This window comes from Erinaceus europaeus, chromosome 2, assembly GCF_950295315.1.
Source record: "Erinaceus europaeus chromosome 2, mEriEur2.1, whole genome shotgun sequence".
Classification (NCBI taxonomy): domain Eukaryota; kingdom Metazoa; phylum Chordata; class Mammalia; order Eulipotyphla; family Erinaceidae; genus Erinaceus; species Erinaceus europaeus.
This window is the reverse complement of record NC_080163.1, coordinates 51,174,327-51,200,337: the sequence shown is the minus strand read 5'-3', so window position 1 is coordinate 51,200,337 and position 26,011 is coordinate 51,174,327. Positions and strand designations below refer to the sequence as shown.

Here is a 26,011-nt window from a genome sequence, read left to right as displayed (position 1 = left end):
TATGAGCTTCAGCTGCTTCATATCTGCCTTAATACTTTTTATCATTAACCTTTTTACTTATCGGCATTCTAACTGGTTAAAGTGGAATATAACTGTGATTTTAATGTGCAGTTCCTAAGCAACTAAAGATTTTAACATATTTTAGATAATTATTTATATTCTTACATCTTCCCTTATGAATTATGTTTAAATATTTTGTAAAAAAAATAGGATTATTTTGGTTTCCTGAATTATAAAAGCAGTTTATATATTCTTTTTTTTGCCACATCACAGTTTTAATATCATGAAATACAAGTACAAACATTGTACAAGCATACTTTTCACTACATGGAGATAGAGTAAGATGGTCGTGTTTTCACCCCGTTCCAGTCGCCGCCCTGCTGGCTGGCACAGGGGGTCGTTATTATTCCTATGAGGCTTGACCACAAGACAAAGCTCACCACTCATTTAATGACTGCAGGCTTTTATTATCATAGTTTTCCTAGTCAGCTGCTTTGGAGAACTGTTAAGAAATCTGAAACCGCTCCAGCTAAGGGTAACTTCGTTATTTTGTATTGGCCATGATCTCGTTCTGCTTGCTGCATTTAGATGGGGCAAGAAAAAAGCTTGTCAACACCTCCTTCCTATTTTTGGACAGGCACAGAATATCACTCTATTTTCATAAGACATCTAATGAATACAGAGGACCAGGAAGCTTCAAGTGCACGACAGACAAAAGCTGTGTCTAACTAGTTTGATAGCATCAAATGAGAATTCATCCACCAATAAGAAAAACTGTGCTGCGGTGTTCAGAACTCAGCTTCCAGTCTACCTCGAAGGGTTTTGGCCGTTCCAGATAAGACCTTCCTTATGAAAAACTAAAATTAAAGAAAAAAGCAGCATTTACTCTGTTGAAAATGTGAAAAAAATAATACTAATTCTATAAAATAGTTGAAACAAATTTTTATAAATAAAATGATGTTTATATTTTTTTAAAGTCTTAACTGTCATCCTTGCTGTTTAAAAAAATTATTCAACATCATGTTGACCTTAAAATATGACCTTTGGAATACTTAAAATGTTTGGAAAACTGAACTACATTCTTAAGTTGTCACCATTATGCTTTGTTCTTGGCAGAATCATCTTTGTTTCTTCTTTTTACATACCAATTATAAACCCTGGCCATATTGACTTCTGTGGTGGTAAATTGATCTCGAAGAAAGTCAAGGTCTTCTTCCAGAGAGTCAAGATTCTTTGTAGCAGTTATTAAGTTCTTTTCCAATAATGCCTGAGCTTCATCGATATCATATTCAAGCATTACATTAGCCCCCAACCAGAGACACACTTTGTCAGTAGGAGGAACTGAAGCTTTACAGTACAGGTTATCAGCCAGCAAGAATCTGGTCTCCATTGAATTGGTGGACTCTTTTTTCTTCTGCATGTATTTTAGGCTTTCCAAAGTCTGTTTGATTTCAGGAATCTGACTTTTTAGCCTTCTTTTCTTCTGAGCGAGATTGAGCTCCATGAACTTGTACTTCTGGTACTGCTCATCTAGTTTCTTCAGGACTATGTCAGCAGTCTCATTCCCAGGTTGTTTCATGAAGAAATCTACATCTTCCACGAACACGGCCTCCGGGATCCCGAGGTGCAGTCGTCGCCCGGGCACCGCGGCCACGTCTCTCGAGCCCCAGCCGACCTTGGCGGCCACCATGTCACGGAGGCAGCGCGGGCAGTTTATATATTCTTAATACATTTTTCAGTTAAATATACTTAATATTTGTCAGCATTATATGTCTTGTCTTTAAGTGTTTTTCAAAAAAAAACACCCAAATTTTGATAAAACTATTTACTTTTTAAAGTTTCTATCATTTAATTTACTTAAGCATACATACTTAACTCATCAGCTTTTGCTTCATGTGATACTATAACTGACTATATTTTGCAGGTAATTAAATTAGATTTCCCAGAGGCTATGTGACATGTTGGAAGTCACACATTGTGGAAATGCTAAATCGAGGCAGGGCAGATAGCATACTAATTATGCAAAAGATGCATGTTTGAGGTTCTGAGCCCTCAAGTTAATTCCCCTGCATCACCTTAAGTCACATCTAAGCAGTGCTCTGGTCTCTCTCTGACTAAAATAAAGTACTAAGAAAAAAAAATGCTAAATTCAGCCTCATGAATGGATGTGAGAAATTCATTAAAGATTTAGTAGTAAGAAAACAGACAAGATTCAGAAAATATGTATAGAAATAAAAATGAATAGCAGAAGCTAGGGCATCATTTTGGATTCTGTCCCAGGAACTCATTAAGCCCCTCTTCTTGAGATCTATAATACTGAAGTACTTTGTTTATTTTATGTCTGGTATGTGATGACCAATTTATAAACTCAAGCACCAGCATAAGTAGGGGTTTTCCTACTACTAAGACCAGGTGCTCTGACCACCCCTCTGAGACAAAAGTCCTACTGACAGCAAAAATCAAGAATTACTGAGCTCTCACATAGAAAACTATGATTAGTTTTGTTAGTATAATGAACCTGTTTTTTTAGACTACAAATGGATCATGAGTTTTCTTTTGAAATATAAATGGCAATTTCCTGACTTCATAAGAATGAACAAAAAAAAAAAAAAAAAGGATTGAACAGTGATTGCTGAACTTCATCTTGCCACAGTTTTCCTCAGAGGAAAACCACCCTTTCCTCTCCATTTCCTGTTATGCAGGCAGGCACCACTAATTGCATTGCAATCGATTACTTCTTCATAATTGCATCCTGCAATTTCTCTTGCCACATTTCTCTGGCCAACCCTCTGCTCAGTTCTATTTTGGCAGATGTAAGCTTTATATTTCTCTTGCCCCTGGCTACCTTTGAATTACCACAGTTTCGCAGCACTGTAAGTCCATCACCTGAAAGTGTGACAAAGAATATTGTACAACTACCACTGATAGCAACTTTAAATGGAAATTAGATTCTTCCCCCCTTTTTTTATGTTCCACTTTAATTTGGGCACACTACGGTTCCAGACATCATGTTCACTGCAATCATCTATCTTTTAGAGAAAGCAACAGTAGTCCTACTTGCTTAAATACCTTTCATTTTTCATGTCACTTTTTTTTTTCTCTTTCTCTCTCTTGCTGTAGTAGCATACCTCTGCCAAAGGGAAGGGCATAATGTGTTATCATGAATCTGGCTGCCCATTCAAGCAATAGGAAACCAGGGAGTTACTTATTTACCTGGCTGATGAAATGTGTTGCAGTGGTCCAGGGACCTTTAACTCCTGAATTCTATTACTAGAGCAATAAGCATCTTCAGAAGAAATGTCCTAGAGCCCAGATGGATATCATGAAAACTGAAACTTAAATCTTATGGTATCTTTGAAAAACATAAATATAAAGGAATGGCTCTATCCGTACAGACACCAAAAAATGTTGCCAGTAAAAACTCAGTTAGTCCCTTGAAATAAAACAGTGCTATAAACTGCCTAAATAGACCTAATACTCAGGTTCACTAAAAGGTTAGCTCTTGTGTGGTTATCTCAAGCTATCTTTATTTGGCAATATATTCTCTTGACTTAAGGGAAACAAAACTCTCGAGTCAATTTTTTTCCAGACCTTGTAGGGGAAAAAAAAGTTAGTGGGCTTACTGGTTATTCTTAGTTAGCCTCCACTAAATATCTCTTGCCCTTTTTTCTATCCCCCTGAAGACTAAAATCAGTGTGTTTTATTATCTAGTTTCTCTTGCCCTTTCATCTTTGGTTGGGTTGGACTAATAGACACTGACTGAAAATAGAGAGGGTGGAGTATTGATGCTACCTCCATTAGCCACTCTTCTTTCCTTTGATGCTGAAGGTAAAGGAAGCTCTTCTACTCCCTTCCATCTACCAGCCAACATGTCTATCATCTACCAGGTCCTCCATGTCTTCATCTTTCTGAGGTCTAGCAACATTGTTTCTACTTTTGTCCATTCAATCCTAGAGGTCATAATGAATTTCCACTGTTGTCACATCACAAGGTGTTTCTTTGACTCTGTCTATACTTTCATAATAGTCCAATCATGATGTTATTTAACTTTTTTTCACATCTGTTTCTTAAAATTATCCAGCTTGATCAGGGTATTCTTGTTAGAAATTTACCCTTTCTCAACAGGTAGGTTTTTTTTTTTTCCCCTCCAGGGTTATTGCTGGGCTCAGTGCCTGCACCATGAATCCACCGCTCCTGGAGGCCATTCCCCCCCCCCTTTTTTTTTGTTGCCCTAGTTGTTGCAGCCTCGTTGCGGTTATTATTGCCATTGTTGACGTTGCTTTGTTGTTGGATAGGACAGAGAGAAATGGAGAGAGGAGGGGAAGACAGAGAGAGAGGGAGGAGAGAAAGATAGACACCTGCAGACCTGCTTCACCGCCCGGGAAGCGACTCCCCTGCAGATGGGGAGCCGGGGGCTCGAACAGGGATCCTTATGCCGGTCCCTGCGCTTTGCGCCACGTGCGCTTAACCCAATCAGGTAGGTTTTTATCTCAGTAACTTACAAATGCTTTCTGTGAATGGTATCTTAAGTATGTTTTGAGTAAACACAAGTGTACACAAATTTTACAATAGCCGTCAATTACATAATCAAAATAGACTTCCATTATAACCAACCCCTTATCTGCCTGGCCTTTTTAGATACTGGAATTTATGACCTGTTATACTGCATGATTGGTTTTGAAATTTCTCAGTAAAGACTCGGATGAGGCATTTTAACAAAATATTTGAGTTTTATTTCTCTCTGTTTTTCTTTATTGGTTTACAGTTGACAGTAAAATACAGTAGTTCATACATGTATAACATTTCTTAGTTTTCTGAACAACACCTTAACTTCCCTACCTATGTCTTCCTCCACCATAATATTCCAGGACCTGAATAACCCCTACCCCGAGTTCTTTACTTTGGTGCAATCTTTAAGAAATCTTGTGCTATGGCTAAGTCAGTATCCAAGCAACCTTCTCCCTTTCTGAAAAGCTGGAATAATACAGTTCCCTCCCAGAAATCGTATAAGATCCAGAATTAAACTACCATGAAGATTTCTAAAGCTCATTCACTCTAAGAATGATTCTGTACGTTAACATGTGCTTTTGATCTTTTCCTCTACATCATCAACCACACTTCAGCTTATTCAATGGGGGGAAAGAGCACAAATTATAATGGTCTTTGGAAAGATGACCCAATTTGTTGGTAATACATTTCATTTGCTTAAGTGAAGTCAAGATAACTAGCTTCTTTCCTATTTTCCAATTCCTTTGTAACACATTTTTCCAATAAAGTTGCTCACTTGTAAATATTTAACAACTATGCCAGTTCCTTCAGGATGATCACTACTACCTTTGCTAATTATCCCAAATTTTATTTTACTTCTGCTGTCTAGGAATTCTTGAATGAGGGTCTGAGAGTTCACTAGGCATGGTGCATGCCTTGCCAGGTGGGTGGCCTGGTTTTAAACTTCAACACTGTATTAAAACTGCCATGATGCCAAGTTAGGTTCTATTTTGTGTTTGTTCTCTCTCTCTCTCTCTGTCTCTCTGTCTCTCTCTGTCTCTGTCTGTCTGTCTCTCTCTCTCTCTGTCTCTCTCCTCATCTCTCCCCATTTCTGTCTTCTCTTCCTCTTTCCTTCTGAATTAATAAACTGTCCTGGGAGTAGTGAATCACGCATGCATGGGATTACAACTCTTAGGGAAAAAAATATTTTATTGAGCGAAATTCTTTTTCTGGGCATATCCTCTGTACTCTAATAAACACTTTCACAAAACATAACATACTTAATATATGAATATAGACAGTATTTCCACATGGTCTTCTAAGGCTGGACTGAGAATTAAGATTCCTAGTATCTCTGTTAAATTCATAGTGTGGTGACAATATTACATTGAGTATTTATCATATGCCAGTATGTGCTCAGCTTACACGTTGTATTAGACTTCATCCTTACTCTTTTGATGTAGTTACAGTAATTTTCCCTGTGGTCACACAGTTGGAAGGGGAAACATCAGTCAAGATCTAACTCTAGGTTTTTATGCCTCTGTAGTCCTAATCCTCAGTTTACTTTAGTGCCTCTAAGTCATAACCACACCTTAAAATGTGTTGTAGCCAAAACCAGCCTTTGCTTTCTTCATGCTAGTAGCTTACTCCCAAGAATTTCTGATGCATGATACTAGGACATCAGTTTCCTGAGGAAAATGTTTCAGAGGTCACTTGCTCTTATTTTGCCAGTATTGAGGGATTTAGGGAAAAGGAAAAACTGATGACAATGGAATTGTACAGATAATAGATTATTTGCAACAGTCTCCTATTTTTAATTTTTCCAAATCATTTTCATGATTCTTAGGGTTGCTAATCAAGAAATTGCTAAGTGTCAATTTTTAAAAATTCTTTAAACAATCATAGTAACTGGATGTTTTCGCTAAAATGCATAAAAATGCTATTTCTAATTAGGTTCCTTTCCAAGTGTAATTTATTCAGTAAGTACTAAAGGATTCATTATGAGCCCATGCTGATCATGGCTAGGGATGAAACTGTTAAAAAGGCAGGGTCATTTGCCCAGACCATGCAGATAAATAATGCATATGATTTGACAAATCCCATAACACACCTTGGAAAATTCAATAATTACGGTAGCAACAATTCCCAACTAATGAAAATAAACAAAGAGAGGTTAGTTCATTATTTTGCTTAAGCACTGATTGAACTGTTCAGGCTTTGGGGCTGACATGAGAAAAGAAGCAGGTTATTGACCTAGTGGGTGAGCAATGTTAATATCTCATTATCTATGTTTCTTTGTTACCCTAATAAGACATACCATTAAGCCATAGAGATTTTTTTAAAGAATAGTTATTAAAAAAAAACTGACAAAACCATAGGTTAAGAGGGGTACAACTCCACACAATTCCCATCACCAGAACTCTGTAATCATAGCCCCTCCCTGATAGCTTTCCTATACTTTATCCTTCTTGGAGTATGGACCCAGGGTCATTATGGAGTGCAGAAGGTAGGAGGTCTTGCTTCTGTAATTGCTTCCCCGCTGAACATGGGCATTGACAGGCCAATCCATACTTGCAGTCTCTTTCTTTCCCTAGTGTGGCAGGCTCTGGAGAAGTAGGGTTCCAGGACACAGAATGTGAGCTCAGATCTAAAGGGATGCAGAGGCCACATAGGCTCCTAAGCTGAATATGGGCCCCAGATCACATCAAATCGATGGGGTTTACAGTTAACAATATTTATACACCTTTCCCGTATTTGAGAGCTACTCTCTTCCGTGATCCAGGTTTCTGGTCCTTTTTCCAGCCATGACATCATCCCCCAAGACAATACCTTGGATCCACCTGCACATTAGATGTCAGGCTCAGAAAAAGGAAAAAAAAAACAACAACTAGTAGATACAAGTCATAGAAAATATTTATCTTCAAAGAAACCAAAATGGAGTGCTTTTTGACGAGTGTAAATAGATAACATCCTTTAAAATGCTAGTTATTAGGTCTGGGAGATAGCTTGGCATGTGGAGCATTAGGCCTTGGGTTCAAGCCCCAGAAAGGAATGGCAGCATTATGTACAAACTAAAAATACTCCATGGACAGGAAAGTACTGCTTTGTCTCACTCTCTGATTTACCTTCTCACTTTTTGTTATCTTTTTTATATAAAGATATAGAAAAATAATTAATCTGGGTAGGCAGTTCAGAGGTATCACAGATGTGTAAGTCCTATGTGTTATTCTCCAGTGCCACAATAAAAAAAAAAGAAAAAGAAAATTTTAGTTCACTACAGAATGCAAAGTACTGGATAATCTAAGAATGAATATATCTTCATAGATGCATTTTTCATAATGACCAAAATATGGAAGCAACCTGAATGTCTGTGGACAAATGACTAGATAAATAAGTATGGGACATATCCTCAGTGGAGTACCACACATAAATAAATAAATATGGTATTGCATCCTCTGGAACAAAATGGATGGAACTGGAAGTGATTATGCTTCCTGATATAAATAAAGAAATGAAAGACAACTACCAGATGTGTCATGTATATGTGGAATATAGAGAGTTAAAACACATGAACTTGAAAGAAAAATAATAGTCAACCCATTTGTAAGACCTGTGAGAACTATAGTGGTTATCTTTAGGGGATGGGGCACAGAACTTTGGTGGTGGGAGAGCTGTGGAACTGTACTCCTATTATAATATTTAAAATCACTACTTATTTTAAAGAATGAATATGTCAAAAGAATGAATATGTCACATTACTTATGGATTTGAGTATGACAATAACACACTAAAAATTTTTATAGGGGGTCGGGTGGTAGCACAGCGGGTTAGGCACATGTGGTGCAAAGCGCAAGGACATACATAGGGATCCTGGTTCAAACCCCTTGCTCCCCACCTGCAGGGGAGTTGCTTCACAGGCTGTGAAGCAGGTATGCAGGTGTCTATCTTTCTCTCCCCCTCTCTGTCTTCCCCTCCTAGCACCATTTCTTTCTGTCCTATCCAATGACGACATCAACAACAATAATAATAACCACAACAATGATAAAACAAGGGCCAAAAAAAAAGGGGGGAGCCTCCAGGAGCAGTGGATTTGTGGTGCAGGCACCTAGCCCCAGCAAAAACCCTGGAGGTAAAAAATAATTTATAAGGTTTTTTTCAAAACGTTTTAAAAATCAGAATCCATATTTAAAAAATAGCCTGTTCTTTGCAATCTAATAACATACACAAATGAAAAAAAAATTCAGAAGCAATACTTGCCTCTTTTATATCTCATATAATGTTATATTTTCCTACTTATTTCATTTATAGAAAAAAATTATCCATGCTGATTTTGATCCACTAAGCTCCACTGAAGGTCTGTAGCCTCCAATTACAAATGTAACACTGCAATATTAACAATATGAATAACTAAGTTAGTAAATAAGTCAGTTGATAAAACTGCTTTAGCTGGTCCTCCAGATAGAATTTACTTTAATGGTATTATAAATTATTTTAATTCTGTGTTTATAGAATCATTAAAGGTCTTATGGGGTCACTTAAATGTTTCAGTTATTCTCCACTGCACTTTATGGGAGGAATTATATAATGCAGTAACATGTGTGAATACAGTGCTTTTTAGAGTTCTCAAAAGTAAAGCAAGAAAACAAGTATAAGCTTTATAAATAAAAAGGTCATTGGCATTGTGAAGAAATATAATAGATTGTAGGGTAGGGTGTATCTCTGCAATGCTCACTGCCCAGGTTTGAATCCTGGGCACCACATGAGAGGTACCTCTTGCTTTCTCTTCTTTTTTTCTCACTGAGTGAAAAAGAGATCTGAGCAGTGAAACTATGCATATATAAAGCCCCTATTCCACAAAAATAAGTGAAAATACTAAGGTGAAGAGAGTAGTTCCCTAATATGGGAAAGTGGTATAAATATTGTTGACTGTAAACCCCATCAACTTGATCTGATCTGGGGCCCATATTCAGCTTAGGAGCCTACGTGATCTCTGCATCCCTGTAGATCTGAGCTCACATTCTGTGGTCATGAGTAGGAACATTCCAGGCTGCCCCAATTTCAGGACCCATCTTCCTCAGGTGTAGCATAGAATATGTTGTCCAGCCTTCCTTCAGAAATGCAACATTCTCTACTTTGTTGATCCAAGTTGAGGGCAAGGTCCTATGGGCAGCCAACAAGGGGTCTATTGTGTTGTTTCTGATAAAACTGACCAGTAACAATGGAGAGAGGGATCTATTTAAGGTCTAGGTCCATCACGTCTCTTTGGAAATCTCAGGAGTCCCCAATTAGGGCCCCAGCTGATGGGGTGGCCTAATAGTGACGAAAGAGTCATCATTAAAGTATGCCAGTCTCTTGTCCTTATTCAACTTTTGCAGTCCTTGATTTGATAAGGTTAACTTTGGAATTAGTGATAGAATTATAATAGAAGTAGCTGAGGAGCGTATCTAAGTCTAAATAGACACTATTTCATTATGAATTTTATATTGACTCACTACAGAGTATTGTGTAATTTTGCTTTCATGTATATATTTTGCCCTAATTAGTGGATACATGTGAACATAAGCTCTATCTCATGGGACCTAGGAAGCTACTGTCTTCCCTGATCCAGCTCTCTGGTCCTTTCCAGCCATGACATTATCTCCCCAGAAAATAACTTAGATCCACCTGCATATCAGATTTCAGGCTCAGGGGGAAAAAAACAAATTAAAAAAAAACTAATATAGCCACAGGCCCTTTGGAATATAACTAAAATATGCCTACTAGCTATCTACAAAATGGAGCACCCCCGAATTCTTCATCTGCACTATTCCAGCCTTTAGATCCATAATTGTTCAACAATTTGTTTGGTTTTGTATGCTAACTCTCTTTTCAACCAACAAGTTTCAGATGCTAGCATGATGCTGACAGATTTCCCCAGACAGACAAACCACCAATGTGTCCTGGAGCTCTCCTTCACCAGAGCCCTTACCCACTAGAGAAAGAGAGAGACAGGCTGGGAGTATGGATTGACCTGTCAATGCCCATGTTCAGCATAAGGATCCTGGTTGGAGCCCCTGGCTCCCAACCAACAGAAGAGTCACTTCACAAGTAGTGAAGCAGGTATGCAGTTGTCTATCTTTCTTTCCTCGGCTCTGTCTTCCCCTCCTCTCTCCATTTCTCTTTGTTCTATCCATCAACGATGACATCAAAAGCAATATCAACAACAACAACAAGGGCAACAAAAGGGAATATATATATATATATATATATATATATATATATATATATATATATATATATATATATATATGAACCACCACCACCACCAACAACAACAAAAAGACAGGGGAAGGGAGTTCAGATTGTAAAGGTTTGATTCACTTGGTTGACCAGTGAGACTTAGCTTGTACCTAAGAAGTATACAGGAAGAAGTGAAGAATGATTTTCTACCATGGAGGAGGTTACCATGAGCTTCCATCATTCACTACATTAAAGTCTTATTAACTATTTCACTTTTCCAGAAAGAGAAAGATATGAATATGGGATGATTTCACTCATGGACAGAAGTTGATAAATAAGAACAGAAAGAGGAAAAGTAGAACTTTGACTTGGGTTGGTGTATTGCACCAATTTTAAGGACTAAAAGTTTGGGGATGAGACTCTCTGGTCCTGGTCTATGATGTAGGAGGGACACCTAGGCTGTGGATGAGAAAGTCTTTCAGAAGACTGAGAAGTTTTATAAATGTACAAACAACTATATTTACTGTAAACTATTAATCTCCCCAATAAAAATATGCAAATGCAGATATTTAAATCATCTACTAATTTTTAATCTACCTTTCTTTATTTGCTACTGTTGTTAGATTAGAATACAGGTTTTGAATTTTATTCATAGTATATTAGCCTCAAAGGTCAACTAGAAAGTTGTATCCCAGTTAAAGAGGTGAACGGATTTTACAGAAAACTAAGAAATTTTGCCTATGCATCAAAAAACTGTATTTACTATAATTTACTATATGTATTTACTATAATTTACTATATGATTATTCATATGATTATAAAAGAAATTCAAATGTCCCTGGAAACGAATGAAAATGAAGACACAGACTATCAAAATATTTGGGACACAGCTAAAGCAGTACTGAGAGGGAAGCTCATAGCCATACAATCACACATTAAAGAACAAGAAGAAGCTCAAATAGCCAACCATACTGCACACCTTACTGCACTTCCTTAGAGGAAGAGGAACAAAGGAACCATAAAGCAGCCAGAAGGATGGAAATCACTAAAATTAGAACAGAAATAAACAACATTGAAAATCAGAGAACCATATGAAAGATCAGTGAAGCCAAATGTTGGTTCTTTGAAAAATTAAACAAGATCGACAAACCCCTAACAAGACTCACTAAAAAAAAAAAAAGAAAAAGAAAAAGAAAAGAAAGTGAACACTCAAATCAATATAATTATAAACGATAGAGGGGATATCACAACTGACACCACAGAAAATCATGCGAAACATCAGACAAGAGACTAATCACCAAAATATACAAAGAGCTCACTAAACTTGGCAACAAAAAAGCAAATGACCACATCCAAAAATGGGGATAGGATATTAACAGAACATTCACTTCTTCTTCTTCTAGCATTTGCTACAGAAGAGATAAAAAAAAAAATCACATAAAAAATTGCTCCAGATCTGGGATTGTCAGAGAAATGCAAATAAAGACAATACTGAGATACTGCCTCACTCCTGTGAGAATGGCATACATCAAAAAGGACAGCAGCAACAAATGCTAGAGAGGCTGTGGGGACAAAGGAACACTTCTGCACTGTTGGTGGGTATGTAAATTGGTCCAACCTCTGTGGAGAGTGGTCTGGAGAACTTTCACAAGGCTAAACATGGAACTTCCATATGACCCAGTAATTCTTCTCCTAGGGATATACCCCAATGACTCCATAACACCCAACCAAATATATATGTGTATACCTATGTTCGTATCAGCATAATTTGTAATAACTAAAACCTGAAAGCAATCCAGGTGCCCAACAAAAGATGATTGGCTGATAAAGTTGTGGTATATATACACAATGGAATACTACGTATGAAGAATAGTGAAACAACCTCTGAACAAACTTGGATGGAGCTAGAAGGAGTTATGTTAAGTGAGATAAATCATAAGGACAAATATGGGTATGGGATGATCCCTGTCATCAACAGAAGTTGAGAAGAAGAACAGAAAGGGAAACTCAAAGCAGAATTTGACTGAAATTGGAGTAGGGCACCAAAGTAAACATCTCTGGGTTTAGGGCAAGGGCGGAAATTCTGCTTCACTGTGTGGTGGTGGTGGTGGGGAGCTTGGGATGGGAACGGTCTTTTGTTGGTGGGAATGGTGTTTATGTACACCCCTATTAATTTTAAGTCATATAAATCACTATTTAATTAATATGAGAGAGCAATATTGATTATCTTAAGCTTTCTAATACAAGGACCATAGGTTGAGTCTTCGATATGTTGACTCTCTTAAAAGCTAAGACCAGGGAGAACAGAAACAACCAGAGGCAGAGCTATATACAGATCAAATCAAAGGGCATAAATTATGGTGATGTTGTGTCTGGTATAGTAAATCCTAACAAAGGGATTTTTCAAAGTGAACCAAATTCGCAAATAATATTATAGCAATAACAATCTATTGCTTCTTAAACCATAAGACAGCTGTAACCTCCCACTTTCTCTATAGATCCTGTATTCTCCCAGTCCTGGAACTTCTATGGTGGGGCTCACTTTCCTGCATGCTTCTCTCAATTAATATTAAATGATATTGCATCTGTTGATTCCCAACCTAATAAATGCATCGTGTACCACCTCAGCATGCTTCACTTCAGACTGTGCCCAGAGAGGTCAGGCATGGAATATCAACCCTTCAGCCAAATTACTCAGGTGAGACTTTTCCTTTCATAGGATTATCTAACTCCATTCCAGGTGGTTAACTTCCTAGCAAAGTCCCCAAAGCTATATATAGACCAAGTCCCATGAGATAGGGCATATGCTCACATGTATCCATAAATTAGAGCAAAATACATACCTGAAAGCTAAAGTACAAAATACTTTGCAGTGAGTCAGTATAAAGTTCATGATGAAATAGTATCTACTTAGGTATACTCCTCACCTACTTCCTATTATACTTCCCTCACTCACTCCAAAGCTAACCTTATCAAAACAAGGACTTTAAAAGCTGAATAAGAGCAAGAGACTGGCATACTTTAATGTTGACTCTTTAGTCACTATCAAGCCACACCATCACCTGGGGCTGTAGTCAAGGAGTCCTGAGATTCCCAAACAGACATGATGGACCTAGACCTTGACTAAATCCCTCTCCATAATAATACCTATCATCTCTATCAGGAACAACAGAATAGACCCCTTTGTGGACCACCATAGGACCTTGGCCTCACCTTGGATCAACAACAGTAGAGAATGTTCCATCCTGCAAAAGGAGGATGGACAACATACTCTATGTTACACCTGAGGAAGATGGGTCCAGAAACTGAGACATCTTAAAACATTCCTACTCATGACCACAAAATGTGAGCTAAGATCTATAGAGATACAGAGGTCACATAGACTCTTAAGCTGAATATGAGCCCCAGATCAAGTCAAATCAATGGTGTTTACAGTAAAAAAAAAAAAAAAAAAATATATATATATATATATATATATATATATATATATATATTGCCAACCAGACTTCCCCAGATAGACAACTCTACCAGTGTGTCCTGGAGCCCCACTTCCCCAGAGCCCCACCCCACTAGGGAAAGAGAGAAACAGGCTGGAAGTATGGATTGACCTGTCTACACCCATGTTCAATGGGGATGCAATTACAGAAGCCAGATCTTCCACCTTCTATCCCATAATGACCCTGTGTCCATACCCCCAGAGGGATAAAGAATAGGAAAGCTATCAGGGGAGAGGATGATATGCAGAGTTCTGATGGTGGAAATTGTGTGGAGTTGTACCCCTTTTGTCAATTATTCTTTTTTATATAGAAAAAAATGTCCCATGATAAACAATTATCAGCTGAGGTAAAGGTTGCTCATGGCTGGAGGAGTCTTTTACTGATTAGCAGACTCACACATGTTCAGTTCCCAGAAGAAGTAGCCATGGCGGATACCTAAAGACATTTTCCAGGATGCTTCTGACCATAAGAAGAAGCAGCAGCCAAAGAGAGAGGCCTGCTTCAAGTCTATGCCTTTTATACATTCCCTACTAGGTGTGTCCAGCCCCAGGCTGATGTCATTCATATGCTAATAGTCCCAAACTCCTGTTGGAGTCACAACATATCTTCATTTTTCCTCTAAAGAAGAGATGTTATCCAAGATGGGTCAGAGAAGGTGGGTTCATTGTTCTTGATAGCTGCATAGTATTCCATTGTGTATATATGCCACAGCTTTCTCAGACACTCATCTGTTGTTGGGCACCTGGGTTGCTTCCAGGTTTTAACTATTATGAATTGTGCTGCTATGAACATAGGAGTACACACCTCTTTTTGGTTGGGTGTTATGGAGTCCTTGGGGTATAATCCAAGGAGAGGAATTACTGGATCATATGGAAGGTCCATGTCTCGCATTCTGAGAGTTTTCCAGACTTCCCAATACAGAGGCTGTACCAATTTACATTCCCACCAGCAATGCAAAAGGGCCTCTGTCCCCACATCCTCTCCAGCATTTGTTGCTGCTGTCCTTTTTGATGTATGCCATTCTTACAGGAGTGAGGTGGTATCTTAGTGTTGTCTGAATTTGCATTTCTCTGACAATCAGTGACCTAGAGCAGTTTTTTATATGTTTGTTAGCCTTTTGGATCTCCTCTGAGGTGAATGTTTTGTTCATATCCTCTGCCCATTTTTGGATGGGGTCATTTGCTTTTTTGGTGCTAAGTTTGCTGAGCTCTTTATATATTTTGGTGATTAGTTTCTTGTCTGATGTATGGCATGTAAAGATCTCCTCCCATTCTGTGAGGGGTCTCTTTGTTTGTTTAATAGTTTCTTTGGATGTGCAGAAGCTTTTCAATTTGATGTAGTCCCATTGGTTTGTTTCTGCTTTAGTCTTCCTTGCAATTGAGTTTGATTCATCAAAGATGTCCTTGAGGTGTAGGTGGGAAAGTGTTTTACCAATGTTTTCCTCTAAGTATTTGATTGTTTCTGGTCTGACATCCAGGTCTTTGATCCATTTGGAGTTGATTTTTGTTTCTGGTGAGATAAAGTGGCTCAATTTCATTCTTCTGCATGTTACAACTCAGTTTTCCCAGCACCATTTATTGAAGAGAGCCTCCACCTTCCATTTAATCCTTTGGGCCCCCTTATCAAAGATTAGATGTCCATAGGTGTGGGGATTTATTTCTGGGCTTTCAATTCTGTTCCACTGGTCTGTGTGCCTATTTTTGTTCCAGTACCATGCTGTTTTGATGATGATGGATTTATAATATAGTTTAAGGTCAGTCACCAGGTTCCAGATGCCATCAGGATGCCAGCCAGGCTTCCCTGGACTGAAGACCCCACCAATGTGTCCAGGAGCTCTGCTTCCTCAGAGACCCACCCTAATAGGGAAAGAGAGAGGCAGACTGGGAGTATGGACCGACCAGTCAATGCCCATGTTCAGCGGGGAAACAATTACAGAAGCCAGACCTTCCATCTTCTGCAACCCACAATGACCCTGGGTCCATGCTCCCAGAGGGATAGAGAATAATGGGAAAGCTATCAGGGGAGGGGTGGGATATGGAGATTGGGTGGTGGGAATTGTGTGGAGTTGTACCCCTCCTACCCTATGGTTTTGTTAATTTATCCTTTCTTAAATTAAAAAAAATAATAAGAGATGCTATTTACTCTGTTTCAGAAACTTGAAAAGGTTTAAATGGTTTGAAGAGGGTATGCAAACAAATAAACTAGTATTTAAGCTTTTGTTGTTGTTCTAGTCAGGGCTTCACAGATATCTGGGGTGGCTTTTTTTTTATATTTATTTTTATTTATTTACTCCTCTTGTTGCCCTTGTTTTATTGTTGTAGTTATTATTGTTGTTGTTGGATAGGACAGAGAGAAATGGAAAGAGGGAGGGGAAGACAGAGAGGAGGAGAGAAAGATAGACACCTGCAGACCTGCTTCACCGCCTGTGAAGCGACTCCCCTGCAGGTGGGGAGCTGGGGTTCGAACCGGGATCCTTATGCCGGTCCTTGTGCTTTGCGCCTTTTTTTTTTCTTAATAAAAAAGCAGACAGAAGAGATGGAAAGATATCATAGAACCAAAACTTTCCCCAGTATTGCACGGGCCTGAGATTGAGCCAAGGCTTTGTGTATGGTGAGCTATCTTGCTAACCAAGTATATAAGCTTTTATATGATACCCACTGGATCCCACAACACTCATAATAACATATATCTTTTTAATTTTATTTTTTTAACCAGAATACTGCTTAGCTTTGGCTTATGGTGGGGCTGGGGATTGAACCTGGGACCTCAGAGCCTCAGGCTTGAAAGGCTTTTGCATAACCATTACGCTGGCTCCCCAGCCCCCATAGTCACATATTTTGACTACTTTTATCTTTATTCCTTTTTTTTTTGGCAGTATTTATGTTTCTGAAATATACTAGGTGCTTAATAAACATCAGTTGATTCTATTGTATTGAGAAAGTAGTCAAAGTTTTTTCAATATCATATTGAGAAAGATTTGGATCAAAAAACTTGCTTTCTGTCTCAGATTCATTTCACTTACATGCCATTTAAGATGGAAATAGTCTAAACACAATCAATTTTCAGTTTTATGGCCTAGACATAAATGGCCATTTTAAACATCACGTTTTCCCTCTTAAGCCAAAAGTGACTAAAATGAGGTGTTTTCCAAATGACATTAGCTCTCTGAGACTCTTGAATGGCTTTTCCAAGATAAGGTTATAGAGAGACTAGGTTTAAAGACGTCAATTTGGAATTTTGTTTCAAGGACTGGGTTTATCAGAAAAGTCTTTATACTCTGCCTTTTCCAAATACTCAATGCTCTGAATCACTTCAGTTGGGAACTTCTCCCTTTCCACTCTTGTTTTGCAACACTATTATTGAAAGAAGCAGAAAACTTTGGAAAAGGACGTTAAGGAAAACTACATTTCTTAGAACTTCAAGGAGAGTTTTCTTTTTTGATTGATAATTATTTTGGAGAATTTTTGAAATTGAATATTTTACTTTTAATTGTTCCTTTTTTTATTTGCTCCTCCTGAACAACTTTAAATCTTATGGAATCTGTTTCTAATTCTGCCCTCACCCTTCTTTGAATTAGTGGGAATCACTCTTCCACTGACATTCTTCCTCTTGATTTTTCTGCCTAGGACCAGTTTCAGCTGATCTGGCTTGTTGTTGAATGCATAAATCAACAATGCTACTTTAATACTTCCTATTTATCTAGATGTAATTAAGGCTTGACTGTATGTCTGGATGTCTCCAAATCATTTTCTGACCAATAGTGATTTCCTTCTATATTCTATCATTACTTCATATATAAAAATAAAATAGAAGGTGATTTCCTCTTTTCTATCTTCTTCTGGTCTTTTCAAAGTTCTGACTTGCTGCTCTGACACAGACAACTTTCCATTTAATTTTATATTTTCCCTCTTTGAGTAGAGAATCATAAAAATTCTGTCATTTGAGTCAAAACTGCCCATGTTTTTCTTTCCCTTCTATTTATATTTTACTGTGCAAACTTTTCAGACTTTGTCTTGTAAGGAGTCCATTCATAGGATTTTTTGCATATCAGTTTTACCAAAGTTTAATTTACAAATTGCAAAGCTTACCCATTTTCACAGTTTTCTGAAAGTGGAATGAAGTATGAGAAGAAAAGATATTTTGTTACATAGTTTTCCACTCCCATATTGTATTTGCTTCTTAGTGAAACATTATAACTGCTTTTAATATTTTCATCATTTATTTCTTTAGGTAAGTTGTACATTATATTCCACCAATTTATTTTCATTTCTTTCATATTAGATCAGTGACTTCCCCAGTCTATGATCTGCCCAGTTCTCTGATAAAAATTTAGTATTTCTCTTAAGATTGTAACTCTGAAGCTCAGATTCTCAAAGCAAGTTTTTTTTTTAATTTATAAACTCTGATAACATATTCAAATATATGCACTAAGATTCAGGAGTTCATTAATTCAAAAATTGTAGCTAAATCTGGTTCTAAGCAATGGAATTACAGTTAATGAAGACTGGCATGTCCTGTTTCCTTCCTTCCTTCATTGTGGCTTAGCACTGGAACTATGAATCCACCTTTTCTGGTGGCCTTTTTTTTTTCATTTTATTTAGGACAGAAAGAAATTGAGAGGGGAAAGAGAAATAGAAAGGGAGAGAGAATTACACCTGCAGACATGCTTCATGAACCCTGCAGGTGGGAAGCAGAAGATCGAACCCAGGTCCTTAGTCCTTGAGCATGGTAATGGGTGTGCTCAACTACCTGACCCCCCTGTTTTGTTTTTCCCTTTTCTATAGAGAGGAGAGAGGGAAAAAGAGGAAGGGAAAGACCTGAAGCACTATTCCACTGTTCCAGAAGCTTCTCCTGTATATAGGGGTTAGGTGGGCTGGGAAGGGGGTTTTAACTGAGTCCTTGCAGGCAATAACATGTGCACTCTACCTGGTTCCTAAATTCAGTCTCTAAAAGAGACAGCATGAAATCTTGGCTTTGGGAAAAATAAACTTTCTCTGGGCAGTAATAAACAAACCAGTCACCATGACATAGGTTCAGAGCCTCAATTCCAAAATAGTAACAATCGAAGGAAATGAGTGAAATCACATGCAAAATTCTTTATAGAGAAATTCTCCTTTAGATTTTGATTGGATTTTAAAGAATTCTGATAACATATGATCTCACACTCAAAAAATCATTTACCATATAGAAGAACAAGGCACCCTAAATTAAAGTCACAGCACAATAGCAAGTAGAAGTCTGCCTAAACATTTTAATTAGTGAAATTAAAAGGCATAAAATAAAAAAAATGTGTTGTTTCAAAATATAACCGAAAAGAAACTGCTTTGAATAAGTAAAGAGTATAAGAAAGAGAAGTAACTGGGGGGGGGCAATAATTGAAAGAACACAAATAGCATCTCAGAGTCAAAAGAAATTGGGCTTATCAGAAGGCATGGAAAAGAGTAAGAAGGTCTAATGTGTGATCAGAATTTGAAGTGAAATTAATTAATATTCTACATGATAATGACAGGTATTTCTGGAATAGTTGAAAGGCATCAAATGAGGTCAACAAATCCCAAGATAAAATCCAAACAAAATCAATAAAAATAAATCCATCTCTGTATTTATACATATGTGTATCTACTCATCATTCATGAGGTTTCAGAACATAAGGGGCAAAGGAAAAAAAAAGTTAAAGCAGCAAGGGCATTACAGAGGATTCAGCTTTAGTGTTGTCCTGATCTGTAGCTCAAATCTTTCATAGAGGTATAGCCCGAGGAAGATCTAGGAGGTATAGCTCTGAACTTCAATCAGGATACCACCCCAACGTAGTCTCAGAAAGAAAGGGGAGACTTGAACATGGTAATGGGAGTGTTCAACCGCCTGGACCCAGTTTTTCCCCTTTTCTGGTGGGGGTGGGTGGAAAGACTATAAAAGGTGGCCACTACAAATCACTTTAAAAATATTTATTATTATTATTTATTATTGTATAGACATCGAGAAATTGAGAGGGAAGGGGGAGATAGAGATGGAGAGAGACAGAGACACCTGCAGCACTGTTTCACTACTCACAAAGCTTTCCCCCTCCAGATGGGGACCAGGAGTTTGAATCTACATCCTTGTGTACTGCAGTGTGTGCATTTAACCAGGTGCACCACTGTCTGACCCCTACAAACCACTTTCAACATGAGCATTCCAGTCTGAGACTAGAGTCAGAAGGTGCTGCAGGGAAGCACCACAGATGATTACAATGCACTCATGGTCCCAAGCTGTGACAGAATTGAACAACACTAAAATTAGCTACAGAGAGGCATTAGCTAGGTAGCAGCAGGTGGAGCTTGTTCAGCTCTCAGCTAGGTCACAATCCAGTTGGTTCATGGATGAAATGATGTCTATACTGGGAGGTTGGGCCAGGAGGTGTGAGTGTGGATTACAGGTGAAATTAAATCTTCAATATGGACAAGCACTACACCAGCAACCCCAAGAAATGTCCGGTGGCTTCAGATGTCCCCAACAATAGTATTGGTGGAGTGTGTGTGTGTGTGTGTGTGTGTGTGTGTGTGTGTGTGTCTGGTTTAACTCCCTTGCAGTTCTCTATTTTTCATTATTTCCTGACTGGTTGATGTTGGTCACTAATGGCATTTATCTTTGCCCCCCAGCACTAGTATATTCCCAGTGTTCCACTGCCCTCTGCAAAACCTCCCCATTCCCTGTACCAGGCAGTGTGTACTTTCCTCATCAACACAGTCCTCAAATTCCACAAGAAGACATATGTGAGCCCCCAGTCTCAGAAATAATCTTCCTATTATATCCTCTCCCTCATCCCCACCCCCTACACACACACACACACACACACACACACACACACACACACACACACACACACACACAGCATGGCTGTGACACCCAGGAATATGTTACAGATTTTACAGATTTTTCTACCTTCTCTGATGTCTACTTATCTCCTCATAAAGATACTGGTCCTCAAACAACATGGTCTCTTCTCAGTGACTATAGTTCCATAAATACATCATTGTGCTGAAAAATTCAGGTAGAAGGTGAATCTGGCAGCATCCTTGCTCATCTGCCATCATATAATAACTTTGAAAAATGGAATAACTTAACTACAAAGAAAAAAAATCCCACTTTGCATAGTACAGTTTATGGGTATTTACAAGATGAAGCAATTCTATTGCCTTAAATTTTTTAAAAGGAAGAAAGGGTGATAATTGATGAACCAGGGTCCATTTAGGATACAGAAACCACAGTAGAATTTTAAAAAGGGAGAATTTAATAAAATGCTAGAGTAAGTAGGCAAAGTGTGGTAAATTACTAGAAGGGTAAAAAAAAAAACATTTTCAGACATGACACACAAGAAAGCAACTGAAAAACACAGTGTTGTCAGAAAAATGAAAGAGGAAAATTCTTAGAAATGAGATGAAAGAAATCTAGGAGACAGTGCTATGTCTTGAGAAAATACATAACCTACCTACCACAGTAGTTGCTGGAGGTTGAGTACCAGGACTAGGAGAACAGGATGGGCCATGGTAAAGATTGATAAGCAGTCAGTTGCAGGTGAAAGTTACTGTCTACTACTGATAATAACTAAAAGGCTACAGAAAGGTTTGGTGGTGGCACACCTGGTAGAGTAGAGTACACATATTTACCATGAGCAAGAAACAAGGTCCAAGCTTAGTTCAAGCAAGGGGTGAGCTTGGTGAGCTTCCTGCGTAGTTTAGTAGTGCTGCAAGTGTTTTTCATCTTGGTCTCTATTCCTCTCTCCATTTTCTACCCTTCTCTGTTTCTCTCTACCCCTCATTTTCTATCAAAAACTTAGGAAAGAAAAAAGAAGGGCTTCAAAAATCAGCATTACACACTAAGCTAGTAACTACTGTGGAAAACAGAAAGGATCAGGTACCTTCTTTTTCTAATTTTAAAGTCTCCTTCCAGTGCCTTTTTTCATAGACTCTAATGCCAGACTTCATAATTGAAAAAGAGATATTTGATATGAAAAACCCATCTCCATATTAATAAAATCAAGAAAAAAGTGGGGAGGGTATGACTTTAAATTGAGAATAAGTTTATAATAGATATATAAAGGATTGAACATGAAAGCTCATAAGAAACTACAGAATAAGTATAAAGAAACCAAAAAGGAAACATTAAAGATAGAAGAAGTCATAAAGGAAAAGTAAAATAAGAATAGTATATACAACAATGTTTATATTTATAAAATTAATAAAATCAACTAAATTCTAGGAGGATTAATAAAATAAGTATAAAATAGGATGTAACTTCAGATGTGGCAAAGATAAAAAATATGAATGCAATATATCATAAACAATTTCATGCCAATAAATCTGAAAACTTAGGTGAAATGTATTAAATTCTAAAAGCAAAAAAACAACATGACAAATGATTATAAATCATTCTGTAGTTATCAAAGTTATTGATTAGCACTAGAAAATCTTTCCACCACAAAAACATCAGACCAAATGAATTCCAAGAAAACTTAATGAACAATCTACAGTTTCAGGTAAGAGAAAACAATGCATCCCCATTATTTAAAATTAGAAAGCATTAACAGGAGCTGAGAATAACTAGACAAAGATAGTATACCAAATTAAATCCACATTTCCTTCTCTTTCAACAACATATAAACAGACCTCCTAAACAAATTATTAGAAAACTGAAGTACATAGTAGGAAAAAACCCAGACCCAATCAAAGTATGTATCAAATACAGAGCATATTAACTGTGGTATATTTAGCTAATGCACTATGTACTACTTACTATGCAGTATCTTAAATTAACAAACTATAGCTACATATTCTATAATGTATAGATTTCAAAAACAATAATGAAATGGATGCAGGTAACAAAAAGTTAAAGCATCCGGTTATAAGGCAAATATATTCTTGGGATATAATATACAATATATAACGACTATAATTAGCTAATGCTGTAACATATATCTGAAAGTCATTCAGGACTTAAAAAGCTGTCATCTCTAGGGACTTAGAGTTTCTATAGGCTATAAATGAATATACATAATCCCTGGGTCAGATCCACGTGGTAAACAGTTAATTGTATTTACATATTCTCTTCAACTTTGGGAGCAACTCTACCCTAATCTAGCTTTCTAGTTCTATTCTCAACTGTGACTACATTTTCTCAGACAATACTTTTAGTAATGTTAACTATCAAGCTCAAACAAAAGTTACTAAAGATGGGTCCACTTGGTGATGCACCTGGTTAAGTGTACACACTACAGTGCACAGGGATGCAGGTTCAAGTCCCTGGTCCCCACCTGCAAGGGGAAAGCTTCATGAGTAATGAATCAGGGCTGCAGGTGTCTCTCTGTCTCTTTCCCTCTCTATCTCCTTCTACCCTCTCAATTTCTTTCTGTCTCTATCCAATAATAAATAAAATATTTTAAAAAGTTATTAAAGTCATGGGCACCTAGGAAAATACCTAAAATAGACTTCCTACCTTTCTTATCAACCTAGAATGCCTATTCTCATGTTCTCTATTCCTAATTTCTGGTTCCTGTTTATTAAACATTTTGTCCTGCTTCAAATCTTCACTGAGTTTCAGACATCAAGTAACAGATGCTTTATATCTCAGTGCTTTTTCAGCCACCATGGTTCAGATACTACCATGATGCCATCTTGACCTCCCTGGGCAGATGACATCACAGATGCTACTATGATTCTACCTTGAACTCTCTGGGCAGATGACCACACTAATATGTCCAGGGACTTTATCTTTCCAGAGCTCTACCCCACTAGGGAGAGATAGAAACAGGCTGGGGATACGGATTGACCTGGCAATTCCTATGTCCAGTAGAGAAGCAATTACAGAAACCAGAACTCCTACCTTCTGCACCACAAAAAAGAATTTTGGTATTACTCCAAGAGGGGTATAAATGTTAGGGGAAGACGACTAGAAGACTCTGAAACCCAATTCCATCAGAAACCAGAGAGAAAAAGACTAAAATATGTGTGAGCTAGATAGAAAATATTGTCTTGTATAACCTAATCTTGGGAATGACATCCTATCACCTTTGTCCTATTCATTAGAAGTTAGTAAACCCAGCCTACAACCAAGAGAAAAATGAAATAAAGTATGAAGAATTTGTTATGGGTGTTAGGAATATTAATGACAAGATAATGTCTGATCAAAGAAAGAAACAGATCACTTCTCATTGAGTTGATCTGAAAAGACTTCATAGACATGGTAATGTGTACACTTTATTGGGTGCACCACTACCCAATGCCCCACTACAGAGACTTGCCATTCCATCTGAGAACATTCATTCAGAATACAGTGAAGAAGCAAAAAAGAAAAAAAAAGAAAAGAAAGGGACAAAAAAGCATTACTAATCTTTGAATTATGTGATTCTAATGCTAAAGACTGACTCTAAATGAATGCCTATGAAGCAGTATGAATAAAAATTAGTTTCCAGGACCTAGTACAAGTAAATGCATGATAAATACTTATTGAACAAGTGAATAAATAAATATTACCCCTTTTCTGTTTGTAGCTTTAAAGGATATGCTGATCCAGAATCTATCCTTTTAAATGCTTGTTTTTATAGTCACTTTTTAAAAAATATTTATTTTATTTATTCCCTTTTGTTGCCCTTGCTGTTTTTCTTGTTGTAGTTACTATTGTTGTTGTCGTTGTTGGATAGGACAGAGAGAAATGGAGAGAGGAGGGGAAGACAGAGAGGAGGAGAGAAAGATAGACAACTGCAAACCTGCTTCACCACCTGTGAAGCGACTCCCCTGCAGGTGGGGAGCCCGGGCTCAAACCGGGATCCTTATGCCGGTCCTTGTGCTTTGCGCCACCTGTGCTTAACCCGCTGTGCTACAGCCCGATTCCCTTTATAGTCACTTAACTGACAATTGAACAGTGCCTAGGGGCTTTCCAGAACCTGCTGCCACAGTTGGTCTGGGACCTTTGCAGCTCCCTCAGCTGCACAAGAGAAGCAAAAGACCTACACTTGAGGAGCCTGCCAAGCCAGGGGGGTTGACCCTTCTAGGAAAGAAGTGAGATAGGTAAGAATAAAGGATGATAAATGAAATAAACTTATGATAGCAGGATAAAGGAAATTCCTAGCTTTATCATACACAATATGTTGTCTTCAGTGATTCACAGTATTCATAGAGAGAGACAGGCTGGGATTATGATTGAACTGCCAATGCCCATCATCAATGGGGAAGCAATTACAGATCCCAGACCTTCTACTTTCTGCACCCCCTAATGATCCTAGGTCCATACTCCCAGAGGGATAAAGAATAGGAAAGCTATCAGGGGAGTTGATGGGATACCGAGTTCTGGTGGTGGGAATTGTGTGGAGTTGTACCAATCTTATCCTGTTTTTGTCAGTATTTAATTTTTACAAATAAAAATTTAAGAAATGTCAATTAAACATCACAATTTCATTTCTAAAGTATGAAAGCACTGTATATCATTTCATATATGTCCATTATAAAGCCCAGTTGTACAACTCTGGTTTTGTTGTATGAGAATCAAGAAATGCCACCATGGTCACATTAGGTAGGGTCATGATTTTTGTTGTTGTTGCTGTTATTTATTTTTTTTGCATTTTTATTCACTCTTTTAAAATTTTATTTTATTTATGAAAAGGAAAGACTGACAGAACCATAGGATAGGAGGGATATCACTCCACATAATTCCCACCCCCAGAACTCTGTATCCCATCCTCTCCATTGATAGCTTTCCTATTCTTTAACCCTCTGATAGTATGGACCCAAGGTCATCGTGGGATACAGAAGGTGGATGGTCTGGCTTCTGTAATT

The 26,011-nt window shown here is 37.7% G+C and overlaps 1 protein-coding gene across 1 annotated transcript; it reads right to left on the bottom strand.

Moving 5' to 3' along the window:
• Positions 1–446: 446 nt before the first annotated feature.
• LOC103109877 (prefoldin subunit 3-like) lies at positions 447–1,703 on the bottom strand. Its single transcript, XM_060180294.1, has one exon. It carries the CDS (start codon positions 1,688–1,690, stop codon positions 1,097–1,099), a length of 594 nt encoding a protein of 197 aa, XP_060036277.1. The 5' UTR covers positions 1,691–1,703; the 3' UTR covers positions 447–1,096.
• Between the last annotated feature and the right edge of the window lie 24,308 nt (positions 1,704–26,011).

Excerpts from the sequence above, each read along its gene's own strand:
- LOC103109877 (XM_060180294.1), bottom strand. The coding sequence starts at position 1,690 with ATGGTGGCCGCCAAGGTCGGCTGGGGCTCGAGAGACGTGGCCGCGGTG.